Source organism: Chaetura pelagica, unplaced genomic scaffold (genome assembly GCF_000747805.2).
Source record: "Chaetura pelagica isolate M959 unplaced genomic scaffold, ChaPel_1.0 scaffold425, whole genome shotgun sequence".
Classification (NCBI taxonomy): Eukaryota; Metazoa; Chordata; class Aves; order Apodiformes; family Apodidae; genus Chaetura; species Chaetura pelagica.
Genome location: NW_009953205.1, coordinates 125,738 through 144,551, shown reverse-complemented (window position 1 = coordinate 144,551; position 18,814 = coordinate 125,738). Strand labels below are relative to the sequence as shown.

At 39.1% G+C, this 18,814-nt stretch overlaps 1 protein-coding gene across 1 annotated transcript in view; it reads left to right on the top strand.

Annotated features, from left to right (window-relative positions):
* The window catches only part of LPCAT2 (lysophosphatidylcholine acyltransferase 2), a 32,111-nt gene that overhangs the window by 2,279 nt on the left and 11,018 nt on the right, over positions 1–18,814 (top strand). The window contains exons 2-11 of the mRNA XM_009997469.1: positions 11–29; positions 5,443–5,582; positions 6,058–6,275; positions 7,571–7,683; positions 10,692–10,752; positions 11,759–11,817; positions 13,052–13,086; positions 14,401–14,455; positions 18,125–18,207; positions 18,757–18,811. Coding sequence (XP_009995771.1) covers positions 11–29; positions 5,443–5,582; positions 6,058–6,275; positions 7,571–7,683; positions 10,692–10,752; positions 11,759–11,817; positions 13,052–13,086; positions 14,401–14,455; positions 18,125–18,207; positions 18,757–18,811 — 838 coding nt within the window. The remainder of the gene's footprint in view (positions 1–10; positions 30–5,442; positions 5,583–6,057; positions 6,276–7,570; positions 7,684–10,691; positions 10,753–11,758; positions 11,818–13,051; positions 13,087–14,400; positions 14,456–18,124; positions 18,208–18,756; positions 18,812–18,814) is intronic.

Sequence of the window (18,814 nt, the reverse complement as noted above, 5' to 3'; positions counted from 1 at the left end):
GGCGCCTGAGCGCCGGGGACAAGCTGCGGGTAAGGCTGGCGGCGCGGGTGGGCGAGGGATGAGCCCTTCCTAGCGGGACGGAGCTGGGGCTGCCCGGGGTTCGGATGCGCATCGGTGCGGGGGGAGCCCGGGGCCGGAGAGCAGCGGGGCCGGCCTGGCACCCCGGCTGGCACCCCGGCTGTGCTGCGCCGGGGCCCTTTTCTGCCAACTTGTCTAAACCAGCGTTACTTTGGCCTCTCTGAAGCAAGGGATTGTCACCAATGGTGTGTGAAGGTCAGTGCTAGATTTAAAAATACCTCCTTCCGATGGCAGAATGTGACTGTGTGAATAAATGCTGTTTAAAAGTGCCGCGTTCCCGGGGGAGCGCGGGGCTGCCGGGCCTGTCCTGCCCCCCGCGCTTCAACCCGGCGCGGGCACTGAAGGGACAGCAGCAGAGACCCTGACACTCAGTCACACATCTGCAGCCCCTGCCTTTATCCAGGAAAAAGCATCTAGTAAGAATACTTCCATTGCAAATATAGCATCGTTTGCTTCCTGATTTTTCCAGTGGTAAGAGAGCAGAAAATGTATTGGTTATGTGAATGATCAAAGCAAAGATGCAAAAGGTGTTCAGCGTAAAAACGTTGCTGCTTTTTGAAACTGAGTTCTTCAAGCCATTGCTCCTCAGAGCCCAGGAACTGCATTGCTTACTCTTATTGACTTCAGACTTAAACTTCTAACACAAGATTTGCAACAAGCTTTTGAAAATATTTGCACGATCATTGCAGATAGCACGTTACTCCTAGGCAAAACATGAGCCCTGTTTGACTCCAGTTTGCATCCTGTTGACATCACAAGAGTGATACACTATCCAGCATGTCAGGTGCCTCAGCTCTAGAGTGAAGATGTTGATAGCTTCTCTCTAATATGATAAGCTAAAATAGAAAATACATTCTTAGAGTAACCTTGTTTCAGATGCTTAACTCACTTTACAATGATTTTAAGCCTGTGTTGGGAGTGCAGAGAGGAGTTGATGTCTTGGTTCTGTATTGCATTGTAGACAAGAAAAAAGGTATCCCCAGTTCCACTGGGCTACTGACTGGTGTCACTGAGTGAATTCAGATAGGCTTTTGAGCTGAATGCTCTCCCAGTACAGCTTGTGTACAAGTACACCCAAGTCTTATAGGGTGTGTTTACAATAAGGAAAGTAAAGCAAACTATTTCCAGGCTTTGATTTTTAAAAACATTCTATTTAAAAATTGAGCTGATAATCCAAATATGAACTGACTTCTCAGTAAGGACAATGAGGTGTAGGTGAGCTTACAGCATTTTCTGCTGACTGTTAGGAATATCTGAGGCTGACGTGCAACTAAATATTTTATGTTTTGTATAGCTCTTTCTCCAGTTATAAAGAATGTTTGCCCTGAAGATAGCTAGGTGGAGGAAATGTGAGAAACCTGGAAAACTATTTCAAATCCTTTTATCCCCTATGTTTTACTAGCAGCCTGAAATGCATTTCAAGTGCATCTGAATCAGTAGCTGTAGGCATGAACCCCGAGGTAAAGAAACCAGTTTCTTAATGAGGTTCCAGAAATGGCAAGTGTTTTGTGCTGGCTGTTCTTTCTAGAGGAGGCACAGACTACTTTCAAAAGCTTGCAGTTTTAAGCTAGAATTACAATTTTTCATTGTAATAAATATATCCTACTTTCTTCCTTCAGGAGGAAGGGATGAAAATCATGGTATGTCTTAAAGCAATATACACATTATACACAAAGCCACAAGGCACCTGGAAGGAAAAGCACCTGGCTGGGCCAGAGCCCAGTGCCAGTGAGCTTTGAAACAAAATTGCAGTAGTCACAGAATTTTAAAGCAGGGACACACAATAGAGAGAACATTTTGTATTTCGTGTTGCTGCTTTCTGTTCCTTTTCCTCTGTTGTCACAGAGACTAGGATACTTCCTACTGTCTGCTTTATCCTGCACGTCTGATCCTCACTTCCCAGCAGTGCTTAGCGGACCAACTGGGAATCAGAGCCTTACCAGAGAGTGTTACTATAAACTTCCAAAAAGGGAAGTGTCCCTTCTCTTTCCAGTGTAGTATATCTCCATTCTTGCATGTTAAAGGATTGTTTTGTTATATTCCCCTTATTCTACAGTATTCCTTCAACATACACTGATAAAAACAAATACCATTTCAAAACCCTATCTGGGAACCTAAAGCTGCATTTCCCTATGTTGGTGAACTCCTTAAATGTAACGTCGGCTGTCCCCTGATGACTGGAGCATGAAAGTGAGTCAGGGTAGCTGTCTGCATTTCATTCAGCATCAATAGAAAATTAGATTGTAGCCAAACTGAAAAGTGGAGTGAGAAGATTTTAGTTTTTTGCCAGTCCTTGTATTGCTAATAGTTTACCAGCCAAGGAGATTTTTGTCTTTCTTTAGAATGTTTTCAAAACAAGGATCAGTTGTGTTGTGCTAAACAGCTGCATGTTCCAAACAAAATTTCAAAACAGTTGTTCCAATACTTCTGGTTTTCATCCTCTGACTGAAGCTGGCTCCAATTCATTGGATTTTTTCTTCTTTCAGTTTTAGTTCTGTTCATCCCGATTGCTCATTTGCCCTCCTAACTTCTGAACTGCAACTGCAAAGCAAATATACTGAAGAAATTACTAGATTCCATGTTATTCAGAAGAGATGCTCAGTGCATTTATATAATGCTGAGCTATGTAGTGACACAAACAGCATGCTGAAAGTGTTGGTTTTAACCCTGTGCTTGGAAGCAAAGCAGCCAGATTGCCTGGCAGAGCTGTGAACATACTCTGGGCACTCCTGGAAGACCCTCTCTTGCTACATGTGTGCCACTCTGGGAGACAGTCCATCTGATCAGTTTCAGGTGTCAGAGGAGTTCAGTTGGAGTTGGGCTTCATTCTGGTCCCCAGTGCTCTTCTGCTGCTTCCTAGATAAATTGTCAGCAGCTGAAGTTGAACAAAAATTCAAACTGAATTATGTGGCCTTCTGATTTACCTACTTTTACCCTTCCTCAGTTTCTAACATAAGTGACAGTATAACACCATGTACTGCTCAAGGGTGAGTCAGCTTTGGAAGTGTGACCTGCCGGTGTCTGCAGCAACTGCAGTGACAGGCTGTGCAGTGGTTGCAAACATTTTAAATAGAAAATGCACAGGTGATTCCAAATGTGGGAAAAGGTTCTTTACATGACTCAGAATAATTCTGTCTTCATGATCACTGTATACAGAAGCTGGAGTGGCTCTGATCCTGCTTGATAGTTACTAAACTGTGAACCTGTATTATCTTCTGTATAGTTTTCTCCTATACTTTTTCTTTTCTAGCCTAACTTGACCTCTCTCTTTTCTGTCCTTTTATTGCCCTATTCTGCAGCTGATGGAGCAGAAATCAACTCTGCCTCATTACACAGTGACCTAGAAAGCCAATAGCTTGCATCAGCAAATCTGTACCACCTGCACATCTGCCTAAAATAGATTAATGAATTTATTAGTTTTGATGAAGGGATTGTTTTACTTTTGTTATTGAATCCTTTATTTTTTATTGTAGGTCAGTGCATGTATATGCTTTTTTTCATCAGGAAAAAGTTCTTTTAAGTCAAAAGACACTGATTTATGCTTATGCTCCCCATTCTGGCTAACTGAATGCAGCTGAAATGTTGAACTGGGACTACAGATGCATATGGAGAAAAAATACACCTCTTATTCTGGGAGATAAACAAGAAGTCTTGGTTTAACTGGCTACCTAACTTTTTCAGATTCACCACAACTGGCATAAAAAAGTGGGAACAATAGATCTCCCTGGGCAAATCTTAAATCGGGCTACTAAGCCTCTTTATGTGATCCAGAGCAGTCATTTTCCTATTGTCCATGAAGTGACACTTAGAATTCCATAGCTAGTTATATACAACTGCTATATAAAATAAGGAAATAATCCTACTTGAATGTTCAGATCTCTTCTGGAAATGTATTAAATGGCAGTGCTTACAGAACCTAAGCATCCACACCATGTACCTGCTTCTCATGCTTGCCTTAATTACACTGTGTATGCTCTGTGACGTTGGTCTGTTGTCTCTGTGCCTGCCGTAACACAGAACTGAGTCCTGAAGGCCCAAAATTGTGTTAATCCTTGTCAGTGTGACAGAGTTTAGAGCCAAGGCTAGAGCCTGTCCTGAATATTAGCAAGAGGAAAGTAAGAGGCTGTGTGAGGATGGAAGGTAAATTAAAATCCACTGTGTTGTGTAATAATCATAGTTCAAGTATGTAAATTGCAAACTTATTTTGTGACACTTTTTATTCATAAAAGCTTTGTTTTTCCTGTACAGTAAGTAGCCATTGCTAAAGAGCTGACCAGAAAGGCTGATTTTTAGAGTGGAACACTGTTGTTCAGTGTAAGATTTTCTTAAGAGATTGTAAAGCATAAAAAATAGTAAACTCCTAAGCATAAGCTAAACTAGCATAACTCTCCTTTAGTAATTTCTGCCATACTTCTGAACAACCTCAGAAGCAGTGGACAGGCTTGGATCTGTTTTGTATTGGTTTTGCTACCAAGCTTTGCTATCTGTGACCATAGCAAAACTCTCGAGTTTCTCCTGCTTCAAGATAAAGCAAGCCAGTAACAGTTCCCTGATTGCAGGGAGGAAAGGGAGCTAAGCTTTCTCAATTTAATCTGAAAATTCCAAGGAGGACCTAGCACAGATGTTGATATCTAAGATGCTTCAAACAGAAGACAACAAGTTAATCTTCATAATTAGAAGGGTTCTGCTGCATGTTTACAGCAGGCAGTGAGCAAACCACTTCTAAAGGCAAAGAGCCAAGAGCTGCTACAGCAACTTCAACAGCACTGTAAGCCTGAACCTTTGCCTTAAACCATAGGTTCAGTTTTACTGAAAATTCCATTTTGCGGAGGTCCCAACTAGAAGAAAGGAAGTTGTGTTGAGTGTGCACTACTCCACGCAGTAGCAATCAGCATGACTTGCAGCAGTAGTGTGACTCAACATAGGATGTGTCAGTTTGAAAGGGCAAGAGTACATCTTAGTCATGTTAACAATCCCTCTTGGCTCCTGGACAGGCAGCTAGTTACAGAAGGCAGCAGAAACATCTCTCAGCTGGGCAGACTCATCTGAGCTGGTTGTATGCTGCAGCCCAACTTAAGTGTAAACTAAGGCCAGCAAACTCTGTTTACTCTCTCTATTTAACATCATCCAAGCCCAAAACTCAAATACTCCGATGCTCCAGTTATACCTGAAATGGGAACCCAAAAATTAAATGCTGTGAATGACTGATTTCCCCACATGAACACTGGAATCATTCATGCTTGCCTTTCTAAATCACATAGCAGTAATGTGAGTATTTTTAAATCCATATAATGTTACTACACAGATATCAATGTCATTCCTGTTGATACCATTTCTCAATACTTTTCCCCTCTTTTTTTCCAGGCTGTTCTTCAGGGTATTATTTTGCTGCCCCTCCGTGCCATATGCATTGTGTTCATTTTACTGCTAGCATGGCTGTGTTCATTGATTGCAACGTTCCATCACCCCAGGAGAGGATCAGTGCCACTGAAAGGTTGGAGAAGGTAAAAAGTGAACAATATTTGTGAAAACTGTGTGGCTTTGGGGTGGTTCTTTTTTAGTAACACAAAGCCAGAGTCTAAAGGTTTTTTTTGTCTCACTGCTTTCATCCTTTTGATTAAAGAGGAGTCCTCAGTCAAATCTTAATTTTACCCATTTACTTGAAGCAACTTCATGATTAGTGTATTTTGCACCAAGAGCTTTACAAATAGGTTTTTATGACAAATTTAGCTTTGACATGGCTAATTTATGACAAAATTACCCACACTTCCCTCACTGTAGTTTTATGCTTCATTGCTGTAACATTGCTTCTGCTTCTTTCTCTCCATCCCTACACACCAGTAGAGATGTGGTATTGCTACCCTGTGCCTGGCCTCCGTGTTGGTGGGAACTAGGAAATCTTTCATGGGGTTTTGTTTTAAAGTGCAAAAGGCATACTAACTGTAAGATGGATGATATTTTTGTGTTTCTGTTTATAAGGAGGATGATCCAGACAACCCTCTCTTGCCTAACTCATACCGTGTTCTTCATAATGGGTTTCCAAGTTAAAGTAAAAGGGAAAGTGGCAAGTCTACTGGAAGCCCCAATCTTTGTTGCAGCTCCTCATTCAAGCTTTTTTGATGCCATTATTTGTGCGCTGACTGGAATGCCATCGATAGTGACTAGAGCAGAGAACCTCTCAACTCCAGTATTTGGCAGTAAGTATTTATGGAATAAAAAAGTAAAAATTCATGAGGCCAAAAGTCTGAAGTGATCTGGGGGAAGAGTTCTTAAAACCTGTAGGTTCCAAAGATATTGCTGGATTATTTCCAGTGAAATCACTGGGACAACTTATCTTTCTGAATTGGTCAAGATGTCTACGAGTGTGGTATTTCTTTTCAGACGTGGAATGTAGTAGCACTTTAAATTTGCTTTATACTGACACCATATTTCATAACATGGAAGTCACAGGAGTTTTCTCTTAAAATTCTCCTAGTAGGTAGCTTGAGAAATCTGTTCAACTGCTGCCTTTTAGCAATGTGTTTCACAAATGTATAAGACATTGGTGAAGATTATTTCAAAACAGACCCAAACTACAACAGTCTGGAAAATACCTTATTTCTATGTTTAAACTTGCAAGCACTGTTACAGATACTTTTAATGGGAGTCGAACTGGGAAAAATAAAAGAGAATTTACTCAAAAAGAAAATGCAGAAAATGGAAAAGATCAGATTACTCATGCTTCTGTTATTTCCTCCTCCTTTTGGCACAAAAAGAATCCCCTTTTACATTATTACTGGAATCAGCTGTAGACTTTCTGCTGGCTGTATGTCTCATCTCTATAGGTCTCCTAAAAGAATAAGCCAACACTAACCCAAAATTAAACTCAGTAAACAACACAGAAAAGTGTCATTGTAGGAAATAAACTAACATATAACATATTGACATTCTCTTAAAAGCACAGGAGGGGGACACAGAAGATAATTTTCCCCCAAGTTTCTCATCACATCTCAGTAGATCCACACATTCTGATGCAGACTTCTGATGAAGTGAGGATTTTTTTTTCTGTAATTTACACACAGGTTGTGTATGCTTTGTAATTGAAAAGGGCTATCTTCAACGTAGCACAGACTACTTGTTAATTGCACTCTGCATGAGTTAGGCCTGAGTGTGGCCCATGAGCAGAAAACTGATCAAGTCATTTCCTTAGAAATGCTCAGTGAAAGATAACAGCAATATTGGCAGAATGGGTTTGGGTGAATTTGGCATGTTTACATCTACTGTAAAGCTCCTCAGCTGGCAGTAGATTTATTTTCTGTGTCTTACTTCCCATTTTGCAGAATGAAGACAAGAATAATAAATACTCTTCTTATCTATTTAGTCTCAAAGCTGTTGGTGGAGAATCTATCTCCTAGTATGAGAATAACAAGTTTTTTGCTACAAGAGAGCCTTGAACCCATGTGTTTTATAAGCATGAGTGTAAGACAAATAACATTTTTTATCTCTTTCACAGCAATTTTGAGTTCCCTTCAGCCTGTAGCAGTTTCTCGTCAAGACCCTGATTCACGAAAGAACACAGTCGCCGAGATCACTAAGCGGGCATTATCAAGAGGCCAGTGGCCACAGGTAATAAATATCCTTCTGCTCTGCTGTCATGTGTTCACATTCCATATTCACTGTGTCATCATGTCACCACTGCCCAGCTGAATAGGGCTCTGTTGAATTACAAAGATTAAGTTAGCTCCTGGGTATATGTGAATGGCTTAGGAAAGGAAGACAAGGGGCTGATGCCAAGAAAGAGCTTTGTCATGACAAATGGGGCAGTTAAAATGCAACCAGTACCACCTGCTATTCCAAATCCAGATGCTTTTGACTTTCTCTTTTCCCTGTTCAAGTCTTAACATGCTGTGCAGCAGACGACTGGTGAATCACTATTCTCAAGCAAACTTGTGTGAGAAGCTGGGTTGCAAAGCTATGCTCACAACAGTTAGAGGATGAGCATTTATTTGATGGTAAACCCAGGCTTCCCATGCTACAGGATGAATAGTACTTAAGCTTAAAACATCAGTGTCACATGTGGATAACAGCTGAGTTTGCTCTCTAAGTTAATAATGCACTAAAACCAAGACTTCTAGATTGATTTGAATTGTGGAAAGATTTTAATGTGCAAGCAATAGTTATTAGTTCTGCAATAACTATTTGCAGTGGTCATTCCTCAGCCTCAAGCTGCTGTTGTGCTCCTAGGCCTTGGGTGGCTTTCCATTCTGAAGAGCTAATGGGGCACGCCTTGCTCCAGAGGCAGAAGAGTGTTGAGGCAGCAACTCTGCTGCTTTTATGACAGGCGGAAGGCTAGGATGGAAATCTGCATCCTTTGCAAGAAGAAGGACCTGGAACAGTTGTGAACCTACTGACATTGCCTCTCTGCTTTCTCCTGGTGCACTGACTCTGGCCTCACGTTGCCTTCACATACTAGGAATAGTGTCACTGCCATGCTGCTGGGTAAATACAGTCAGTGATATATAACTTTTCTCCAAAGATACACTGTCTGGATTTGTGCATAAACTCACAGTTTGTGTTTTGAATTAGTTCTCAACTTGTTTTCTTAAGGGTAATTTACTTAAAACGAAAACTCAAGTGGCTGATTCAGTAGCTAAAATCACAAGATCTCCTAAAGATATCACAAGATATCTCCTAAATGACTGAGAAAAGTTAACTTTTCCTTCACTTTTGTTCCAGTGAATGGTTCTTGAGGAAAATTAAGAGAGAAGTGAAAATACAGACTTCAGTAGTAGGTATCTCTATGACAGCTAGACCTGAATGCACTCCTCTGAATAGTGTCTAGAGAGAACATTCACGCATGGAAGACTAACTAACACTTGACACTTTTTTGAAATTACATTATTTAGACTCTTCATGCATCATTTTTACTTAGCAATCACCTAACAAAAAATGTTTTAGTTAGTGTTTAGGCTACTTTAATTTGACTCAAATATTTTTAGAGCCTCTATTATTTTTTTTTAACTTGTCAGCTACATGGAGGATTTTAAATATGCACATGTCAAAGCTAGGAAGGCTTTTTTTTGTAATACTATGCTGTGTAATACTGATGCTTATGACTTGGTAAACTGTTACAGATGAAGTTATTCCAGCAAAGCTCTGTTACAGCTGATCTCTACTGAAAACAGCATAGAGAGGAAAGGGGAATTGGCTCTACACCAATATTGCACTTAGGATAATCACTAGATATGTATTATGGCATAAATAACCTATGAGTCAAGTAATATGGGAATCTGCAAGATTGAGTCAGCAGTACACTGGGGGTGTCACTACATGATTACTAACCCTGTGCCCTGGCCACACCTGGCTCCTACTCTTTATTTTTGAGAACCTTGACCACAAGATGAGGTCTGTCATATTCTCCATGGAGTGCCTGGGCTGCATTCTCTTAGCACAATAGAAAATAAAGAATATCAGAATTTCCCATTCCCTCCTTCTAAAACCAAAACACACCAGCCTGGGCAGAACTTATGCTTATTAGTAGCATGAGGTTCTGGCTACTGCTTCTCCCAACCCTGTACCAAAAACAAAGGGGAAGGAGGGAATGATTATTTACTCTTTGGTCAGTCACTAATATGTTTTCTGGGGCTTATGACATATTTTAAGCACAAACATACCCATTTTTGTGTCCACAGCACAAGTGAACAATTCTTGATTACAGAATGGATAGTCAAGGACTATCTGTAAAATCAGTATGTGCAGCTGACTCTATCAGACCTTAGAACAGCTTGTGTCTCTTGGGTATGACCTAATGATGCCATAATTCATCTAGCCTTGACCTGTTCATTTGAACTGTGGAGCATACCCTGAACACTCTTGATCCAGACCAGTTCTTATGCTGAGGGTTTGTTTGGTTTTTTGGAATGCTGCTTATGATCCCATAGTGATATGATAAACACAAAGCTACATTGTTCTTCACAGGGGGCTGGATTTGGTGTGTCACATTGAAGCTCACTCTGCATCTAATCTAGTATCTTTCAGACACTAATTCAGCAGCCTGGGTATTTGGTGTGTCTGAGTCATTCAGAGTCTGTGTAATGTGTGTAATTCCTTCAGAGCTCTGCTTCACAGATGCACATGCTCTCTCTGCCTTTTTCTGGTACCCCTCAAGCTGTTAGCTGCTCATCACAGCTGGCATCTCAACTGATGTTGGTAGCATCTGTGCCTCTAAATGCTCAAGTACCTCATGCACTTCACATCAGCTCAGACTCCTGATGCAGACTCCATTAGGAGCTGCTGGCAGAAGAACAATTCTTGTATCATTACCAGCACTAAACATTTCAAATTAAACACTTAAAGCCTTTTGCACCATATTTCTGAACTTAAAAAGGACTCTCCCTAGAAATCCTCTCTTACAAACCACTTGTTTCTAAATCAGGATGGATCATGTTATTATTACTATGAGCATCCTCCACTTATTTGTTCATTTCCTTTTGAAACAGTCGTGATATTCCTGTGATGTGGTGTAACATATTGCAGAGCTTGCATAAAAAGTCTGCCTTTATGTAACTGATGCTGAAGTATAATTTTTATGAAATGTATGTGTATATATGTATTTCTTTCTCTTTAAATCCAAGATACTGATTTTCCCAGAGGGCACCTGCACAAACCGATCTTGCCTGATCACATTTAAACAAGGTGAGAGTTTTTGTCACATCATTGTTGGAAAATAATGTGTGAAATACTGATTTGATAGGTCTAGGAAGGCCTATACTTCTGCAAGTACATCATCCATAACAGCAGTATAGTAATGTCTTACATCACTGAAGTTTCAGTGGCACTAAACTCACTATTTTGTACTAGGTAGTTTGCTTTCTGATTTTTGTTTATTCTGTAGGATGCAACGTACCTATGATGTATACTGTTAGTTGGGGTTTTTTCTGGGTACCATTTTAATTTATTTACTCAGAAACTTGATTGTGACTGTTGTGAGATGAACTACCAAAACATGTTGCTTAGGATGTTCTTTTTGTCATGCCATCTTGTTCCTGTAAACTTTGCCATGCAGGCCTTAGCAACCAAGTTGTGAAATCGCTTCGTGTAGCCCTTAGCAAGGCAAGCCAATAAATTATTTTTAACACAGGAAGGTACTTGATAGCATCACTGATCATTAGATTGTTGTGCTGCACTTCAATGAAGGCCATGTTCTCTCCTTTCTTACTGTTCTACAATGACTTGAGTAGTAAAGTTACAGAACCACTACTTCCTGTTCAGATCCATATCACTTATGAAGATAATCAGAACAGAGAAGGTTCAGGAAATGCTTCACAGCCTTGTGAGTGTTTAGTCCTTTGTAATGAATGTCACTCAATGGGGACATAATTCACAGAAATTCAGTTTAAATAGTACAGGAATCATAGACAGCTTTCTTCTTGAAATGGAGACCATCCCATTTCTGTCCTAACATCTTCCGAGTTGTGCTGCTGATTAAACAAAAAAAAACAACAAAAAAAAAACAACAAAAAAAACACCACTTCCTTCACCCCCCAAAAAAACCCACCAAAAATACCACAATGCAAAGAACACTTCCTGTTCTCTTTAAAAATTTCCCCTTCTGGGTACCATGTCTTACATGAATCATTTAAAACTCCCAACTGCTGTATCAAGTTGAGCCTTAATAATTGATGCTCAATTGTGGTTGCAGGTGCCTTCATTCCACGAGTCCCTGTACAACCTGTGCTGCTGCGATACCCCAACAAGCTGGTAAGCAGAATGTTCTTCTATCACTAACAACTAATACAGAAGCCAAAATCCTGACTTAAATGGCATCAACAATAAATATTTTGCATTGTCACTGAAGAATCTGTTGTCCTTTGCTTTAGCACTGGAAGCAGCTGGGCTTCCCAGGTGTCACCATGATGTAGCAGCTGTTCTGAGTGTGAAACACTGCTGGGTTTCTTAGCTAGAGTTCAAGTAAGAAAGAGTGTTTTTTTTAGAATTTAGAAACTTCCTGCAAAGCCACAGAGCCTGTAGTTTGAAGTCTAAAAATGCAGACAACTTCCCTGCTAGTCATCGGTTCTCATTTAAGCCCAAAATACGCTTACTGCAAAGGGGCTTGCAAAGTTCCTGAAAAGCCAAGCTGAGCCATACAGTTCCTCCAGCACCCCTCCTTCAGGCACCTCAGGAGGGCAGCTTTGCAGAGGATTCTTCTCATGCAACTTGTTTTGCTGAGTCAATGTTTACACTTTCTGCCAAGTGTAGGGGTAGAATTGTATGGCTCTGCATGTCACTGACAGGGGTAATGCTGGGACATGAGTCTAGCAACTTGGCACCTTTTTGTCTTACCTGATCACCCAACAAATGCAGAAAACACCAAACTTTTCATTCCTAATGTTTTTTAAGATGAAAAATAAGTGATTGTTATTGTTGTTATTTACAAAATTTCTTTTGTAAAATGTTTTTACCACTAAAGGGGATTGGTATTGCATTTCACTGAGAGGATTTAAGGATCTGCAGTATACATTGTAAAAACTATATATAAAGTAATAAACATAGAATAAGGAAAAAAAAACAAAGCAATAATAGCAAAGAAAAAGTATGACATTATCTATGCAGAAGTGTCCTTAAAACTAAATTTAACATATTTATGAGGGTGCTTTTCTAAAGGGACTAGTGAAATCCTCTGAAAAAGTCTTACTAGGTTACTTTTTTCAATTTACGTTGTTTGAATATAAATACATTCTTTAAAATACCTAAGTAGCTACATAAAATTTATTCCCAATTGTTGATATTACCAAAAGTCTGCCATGCTTATTTCCAAATTTTTAAGGCAAAGAGTCCTAGCTGCCTTGACACCTTTATTTATTTTTCCCCACAGGACTATGAAACCATCACCTGCTTTTACTAAACTTGTACCTGTTTTATACTGTAACTTATCTGATGTCTAAATTTAATCTGGTTTTGTCATACATTTCTGTGTTCTATTTTTTTTCCTTAGGACACTGTGACCTGGACATGGCAGGGCTATTCACTGTAAGTTTGTTAATCCTACTGAAAATTGCATATAGAATTTTCTCTCCCATCACTGAACTGTCTGCCAAACTAAGCCAGGACACATGTTCATCTAGATCTGTTTTTATGAGGGGGAAATACTTGGGGATAATGTTGTCATACAGTAGATCTCATATCTGAATGGGTAGATAAAGTATTTGCAAATGAGGAAACATTCCTTCCAGCTCTGCCACCAATTTATTTGATGTTCTTCTATGTTTTGCACATTACACTAGAGCAAAAGAAAGATTTGAAAATATATTTTTTTTGGGGGGGGGGAATCATAGTCATCAAAACCCATAGATATATCTAGTTTCCTACATGGTATACAAACAAGAAAAAATAAACATTATTTTATCTCTTCTGTTTATTCATTCCTTAATCTCATTTGAAGTTATATGAGAATAAATGAAGAAGGTTGGTAAAACAAGTATTAATTTTCCCCATCTTTCCCCATTTAAACATCTAGGAATCTTCTTTAGGTTTTTACTTTTGCCTGACTCAACAAAAGCAATTGTTTTGAGATCCCACTGAAGAGGATATATTTATATCTGATATTATAATGAAAAATATCTCCAGAAACAAATTAGGCAATGGTTCTGTGTTTATTTCTTAACACAGGTGGCCTTCTCTTATGCTAAAATATTTCATTAAATTATTTGAAAACCTTTACAGCTGCACTGAAAATATGTCTGGAAAATACATTTCACCTTATAAACATTCATTAAAATGTGGATTTTCAGAATTCATGTACCACATTTTCATGTGGCATAAGTAGGGTATCTAAGTACAGTAGTACTGAGTTATTAAGAGACTAAAATTTTTAAGGCAACTGATTTTGAAATACATCTGAATTAGTAGAGAAATCATAAGTGCCTCTTAAGCTATCATTAGTAAATCCTAGCTTGTGCACACCTAGAGAATAGACCTCATGAAAGCTGACCTAGATGAAAATGTCCATCTCTGTTTCCCATTTTGCAGATGAGACAATAAAAGATAATCTTAAGCTACTTCTTGGAATCAAAGCTCCTAAAGCTTTAAAATCCAGTATGTATTCACCTCTTTAAAGTAACATATATACATTTTGTTTACCAAAGAACTGCATAGTATTGTTAATATGCGTAACAGACAAGTTGCCTGCCCAATGGGCAAGCATCAGGTGTATGCAAAAGCCATGTAGAAAAAATGTAGAAAACCACTGCAAGGTACTTAAAAAACTTGCCCAATATTTGCTGTGGTTTTCTGATGTGCAAATAGTTTGTTGCTACATAAGTAAAATGAATTCTTTCCCTGCAGAAAAGAGCTGTGTGTAATGACGCTGTGTCAGCTCTTCACAAGAGTCGAAGTTGAGGTAAGAATTAGAAATATTATATACTATTTAATGTAATGCATTATTCACAATATTAGTCATTGTTAATAAACAAATGTCTCAAAAGCAAGAACAGAATCACAGTGAATATTACATTTAAATTTGTTTTCCATGTCTACATATCACTTATTCCTGTGAGTTCCTAAATGAAAGCTGTCAGAAATGCCTTTATTTTTAAAGCACTGTGAAATCATTGCAAACTATCACCACACACATTCTACAGATGTTAAAACTAAGAATTATAACATATCTGTTAAAGGTAACATTCTTCTTTTTCCCACCTTATTTCCTTGGTCCTTGTTTCCCACCTTTGTCTTCCTCACCATCTTCCCAGACTGAACTCTAAAAGCTTTCTGCAACTAAGAGCTTAATTAAGGACTCTAGTACTTGCACTTTGGAGAAAACTGAGCCTTTTATAATGAATCTGTTCCCTTGATCATGAAAATCAGATGCACAGCACAAAGACAGATGAATAACAACTCAAACAACATAGACATTTCATAATATTAGTACACTTAGTCTAAGAGCCAACTTTCAAAACACAGTGGTGAGGAGTCAGATAACTGAGGTATGATCAGTTTGTTTAAGTGTTGTACTTCACATTCCTTACCAGACCACAAAAAATCATCAGTGTGGACAAAGTTGTTTTAGGGATCTGAGGAATGGGAGAAATTCAAGGCAGGTTTTGCTCTTTGTTTGCAAAACAAAGAATTCAGCAGAGTTGTACAAAGCTCTGTGAGTACAAGCAGTGCTGCTACTACTAACAATTAGTAATCTAGTCTTTGTTGTGAAACAATGAAATTAATTAAGGGAGCACCTTGTTACTGTATAGGACATGCAGTAGGCAGGTGTTTATAGAAAGTGTACTAAAGAGCTAATTCTGCTAATGATTTTGTACACAAGACCGTATCTAGGTACTTTATATATGTGGCAGCAAGAAATACCTAACACAGTTCTTCCAGGAGAAGCTTTACTTTCCTTTGCTTCAGAACAGAATTCCCAACTTGCCAGTTAGAAAATAGATTTCATGTTCCCAAAGTCAAAACTTTCACAGCAGCCTGTCCCCCCAAGCAGAAATGATTTCTTAGCATCAACACAAAAAAAGTCCTTCCATTTTTAAAAAGGAGAAGGGGCAGGTTTGCCTGGGGAAGGAGGGAATGAGACTACCCCCTTTTAGGAATAGGTATTTCTGCTGATGTCCCATGCTGTGAGCAAGTAGCCCCCCAGCTCCTATCAGACTTGCACTACCTCTACCTGCTGTGCAAGACCAGTGCTGTACTCCTGTCATCCAAGGGAGTATGTGCATGCATGACTACTATGTTCTAACAAACTGCGCATTGAAGATCACAGAAACACAGAATTATTGAGGCTGGAAAAGACCTGTGAGATTATCAAGTCCAGCCTATGACCTAACTACCACATCAGCTAGACCATGGCAGTAAGTGGCACATCAAGTCTTTCCTTAAACACCTCCATGGATGATGATTCCACCACTTCCCTGGGCAGTCCATTCCAATATTTAATCACCCTTTCCATGAGGAAGTCCTTCCTGATATCCAACCTAAACCTCCCCTGATGCAGCTTCAGGCCATGCCCTCTCATCCTGTCACTAGTTGCCTGGGAGAAGAGCCCAACCCCTTCCTGACTAGAACCTCCCTTCAGGTAGTTGTAGGGAGTGATAAGGTCCCCCATGAGTCTCCTTTTCTCCAGGCTAAACAACCCCAGCTCCCTGAGCCTCTCCTCGTAAGATTTTTCCTCTAGTCCCTTCACCAGCCTTGTTGCTCTCCTCTGGAACTGCTCCAGCACCTCAATATCTTTCTTGAAGTGAGCAGCCCAGAAACGCACAGAAGACTCAAGGTGAGGCCTCACCAGTGAAGCAGTGAACCTGGAAGTGAGTTTTAGGGCTGCAAAAGATAGGACATTTGGCAAATTCTATAAAGAGACATAAGGTCAAAAGTGAGAATTATTTTGTCTACTGAAAGAGCTGTGATTAATTTTTTCTTATAGGACTGCAATTTGTCAAGGAAGGTATTTATTAGTCTTCACCAGATAAGCAGCTCTGTGTGTGAGAGATCACGCATGCCACCTCAGGAGGCCATGAGACCAAACTCTGCATGCCCAACTGTGGTTTCTGGCAAATTGGTTTTATGAATAATCGGAGATGGTTTTTTTGAAGGGGACAGAGGTGTTGTTTAACCTACCAGAAATGTAGGTTGCTGTCTGAGCAAGACTCCAGCCTCAAATGATATAATGACCACTTTCAAGACACTGACCTGTGTTTGCAGATATAAACTCAGAGTTATTACTTTATCTCACCCAATACACGTGCCTAAACTCAATTTAAGAGTTACATGACTTCTGAAGGGGAGTTGTAATAAGCAAGGACATATGTCAGACTTGAACAGAAAACAGCAACTGTTTATAGAAGGAGTGAAGTATCAAACCTTCACTTGAACAGCTGGACCCCTCCTGTCTGTCCTTACAAAGAAGAAACCTTCTAGCTCTAAGCAAAAAATTGTTATGGCTATTTGACAGAAGCAATTGCATAAACATACTGTTTTAAATCATGAAGAGAAAAAGCATAAAAGACTTTTTCAGGATGGACTGCATTTATATGGGACAGTTACCACTATATTACTTCATCAGCAGCAACTGCAACATTCCTGAAGAAATATATTGACACATAATTAGCAACTGTGGCTTCCAATGAACAACTCATTCTAGAATTGCCCTGTTCTGGGATTTAAGGGTGAAACTGTGGGGTGGGAAGTAGCAGAACTGAAATAAATTATAACCATAATTGAGAAGGGGCATGAAAACACAGCTGCAAGTAAACCCTGTAGACTGAAGAAGAGCAGAGTACTCCTCCACACCCACTACTTGCAAACAAACAAAAGCTGATTCATGCCATGTTAGATAATAATTAATCATTTAGTAGACTTTTAGTGTAATGCTACTTCAACTTCTGACATACTAAGATCAGTTCAATACTCAATAGTAAATGTGTTGCAATATAGACATGCAGGGTGTTGTTTAGGTTTGGGAGGAGAGGGAGTTTTTTATTGGAATTTTTTACTCTCTGTTTAGAGTTTCAAAATCTTGCAGTATTTGTATGCAGTTAGTGCTCTACTTACAATTCAGAACTCAGATTCCTTAACATTTTTATCATGGAAAAAAAACTTACAAGAAACTTAGCAGTCATATGCCTACAGATACAATTAACAGGTACGAGGTGGTAGAGCAGTGTATATTTTAAAACATTCTAGATCTTTCATACACTATTCCAGTATATAACAGCACTTGTAAAGAATCCTAGAAAAGGAACGTACAGTATTTCAGACTGACACTCTTACCAACATAGAATTTAATTTTCTATGTATGCATTTATTTTACTTTACTTCTTTGAGGGTTTGTTTTTTTATATTAAAGCAGCTTCTACCAATCTTTAGGAGGTAGTTTTGGACTACATCTCATTTGTGTGGCTAGGGCAGAAGAGCCAAAGTGGTTTCTAAGGCGGTTGAGACCTCTAGTGTCCAGTTCCTTCGTTGCATGACTAATATTTTTCTCCTGTTTTTCCAAATAACAAGAAACTGTTCATCTTGTTAATGAAGTGGTGACTATTGAATTGATGGGATAACTCATCTATTTCAGTTTCTGCCTGTTCATGTTCCTACTGAGGAAGAAAAGAACGATCCCATTCTTTTTGCCAACAGAGTCCGACAAACCATGGCAACGTATGTAATCAGTCATGAAGAAAATATTTGAGAACTTTTATTTTATATCCAGCAATTCCACATATATGCTAGCCACAAAGTACAATTTAGTCAAGTCCCAGGTTCCATATATAGAAATTGCTCTAGATTTTCACTAAGGGGTGTCAAATTCCTATACTAAAACACCCCAATTGTTTTTATGTGGAGCATGAAGAAGGTTGTCTTACATTGGAACATAGTATGTTCAATTTATGGAAAACTGAAATAAATTGCTCCCTTCTTTGCTTGGCAAGAATAAGTGGGTGGTTTATCCTCCACAGCTACTGGGCTGCATTTACAAGACTGTAAATCTCAAAAGATCATGACACTGCCATAATAATAGTTTCACAGCTTAGTTTCAGTTTCACAAAATGGTTTGGATTGCTTTATCCTGCTTGCAGCAGAGCAAGAATAAATTATAATTTGTTTTGTATATTAGCTTTAAAGCCAATCAGAGAGAAGCAAAACAGTCAACTAAAAGCAATTTGAATGTAAGAAATAGATTTTTCTTTTTCCTTTATTTTGTTTTAGTGCCCTGAATGTGCCAGTCACTGATCACACTTTTGAAGATTGCAGACTAATGATTTCA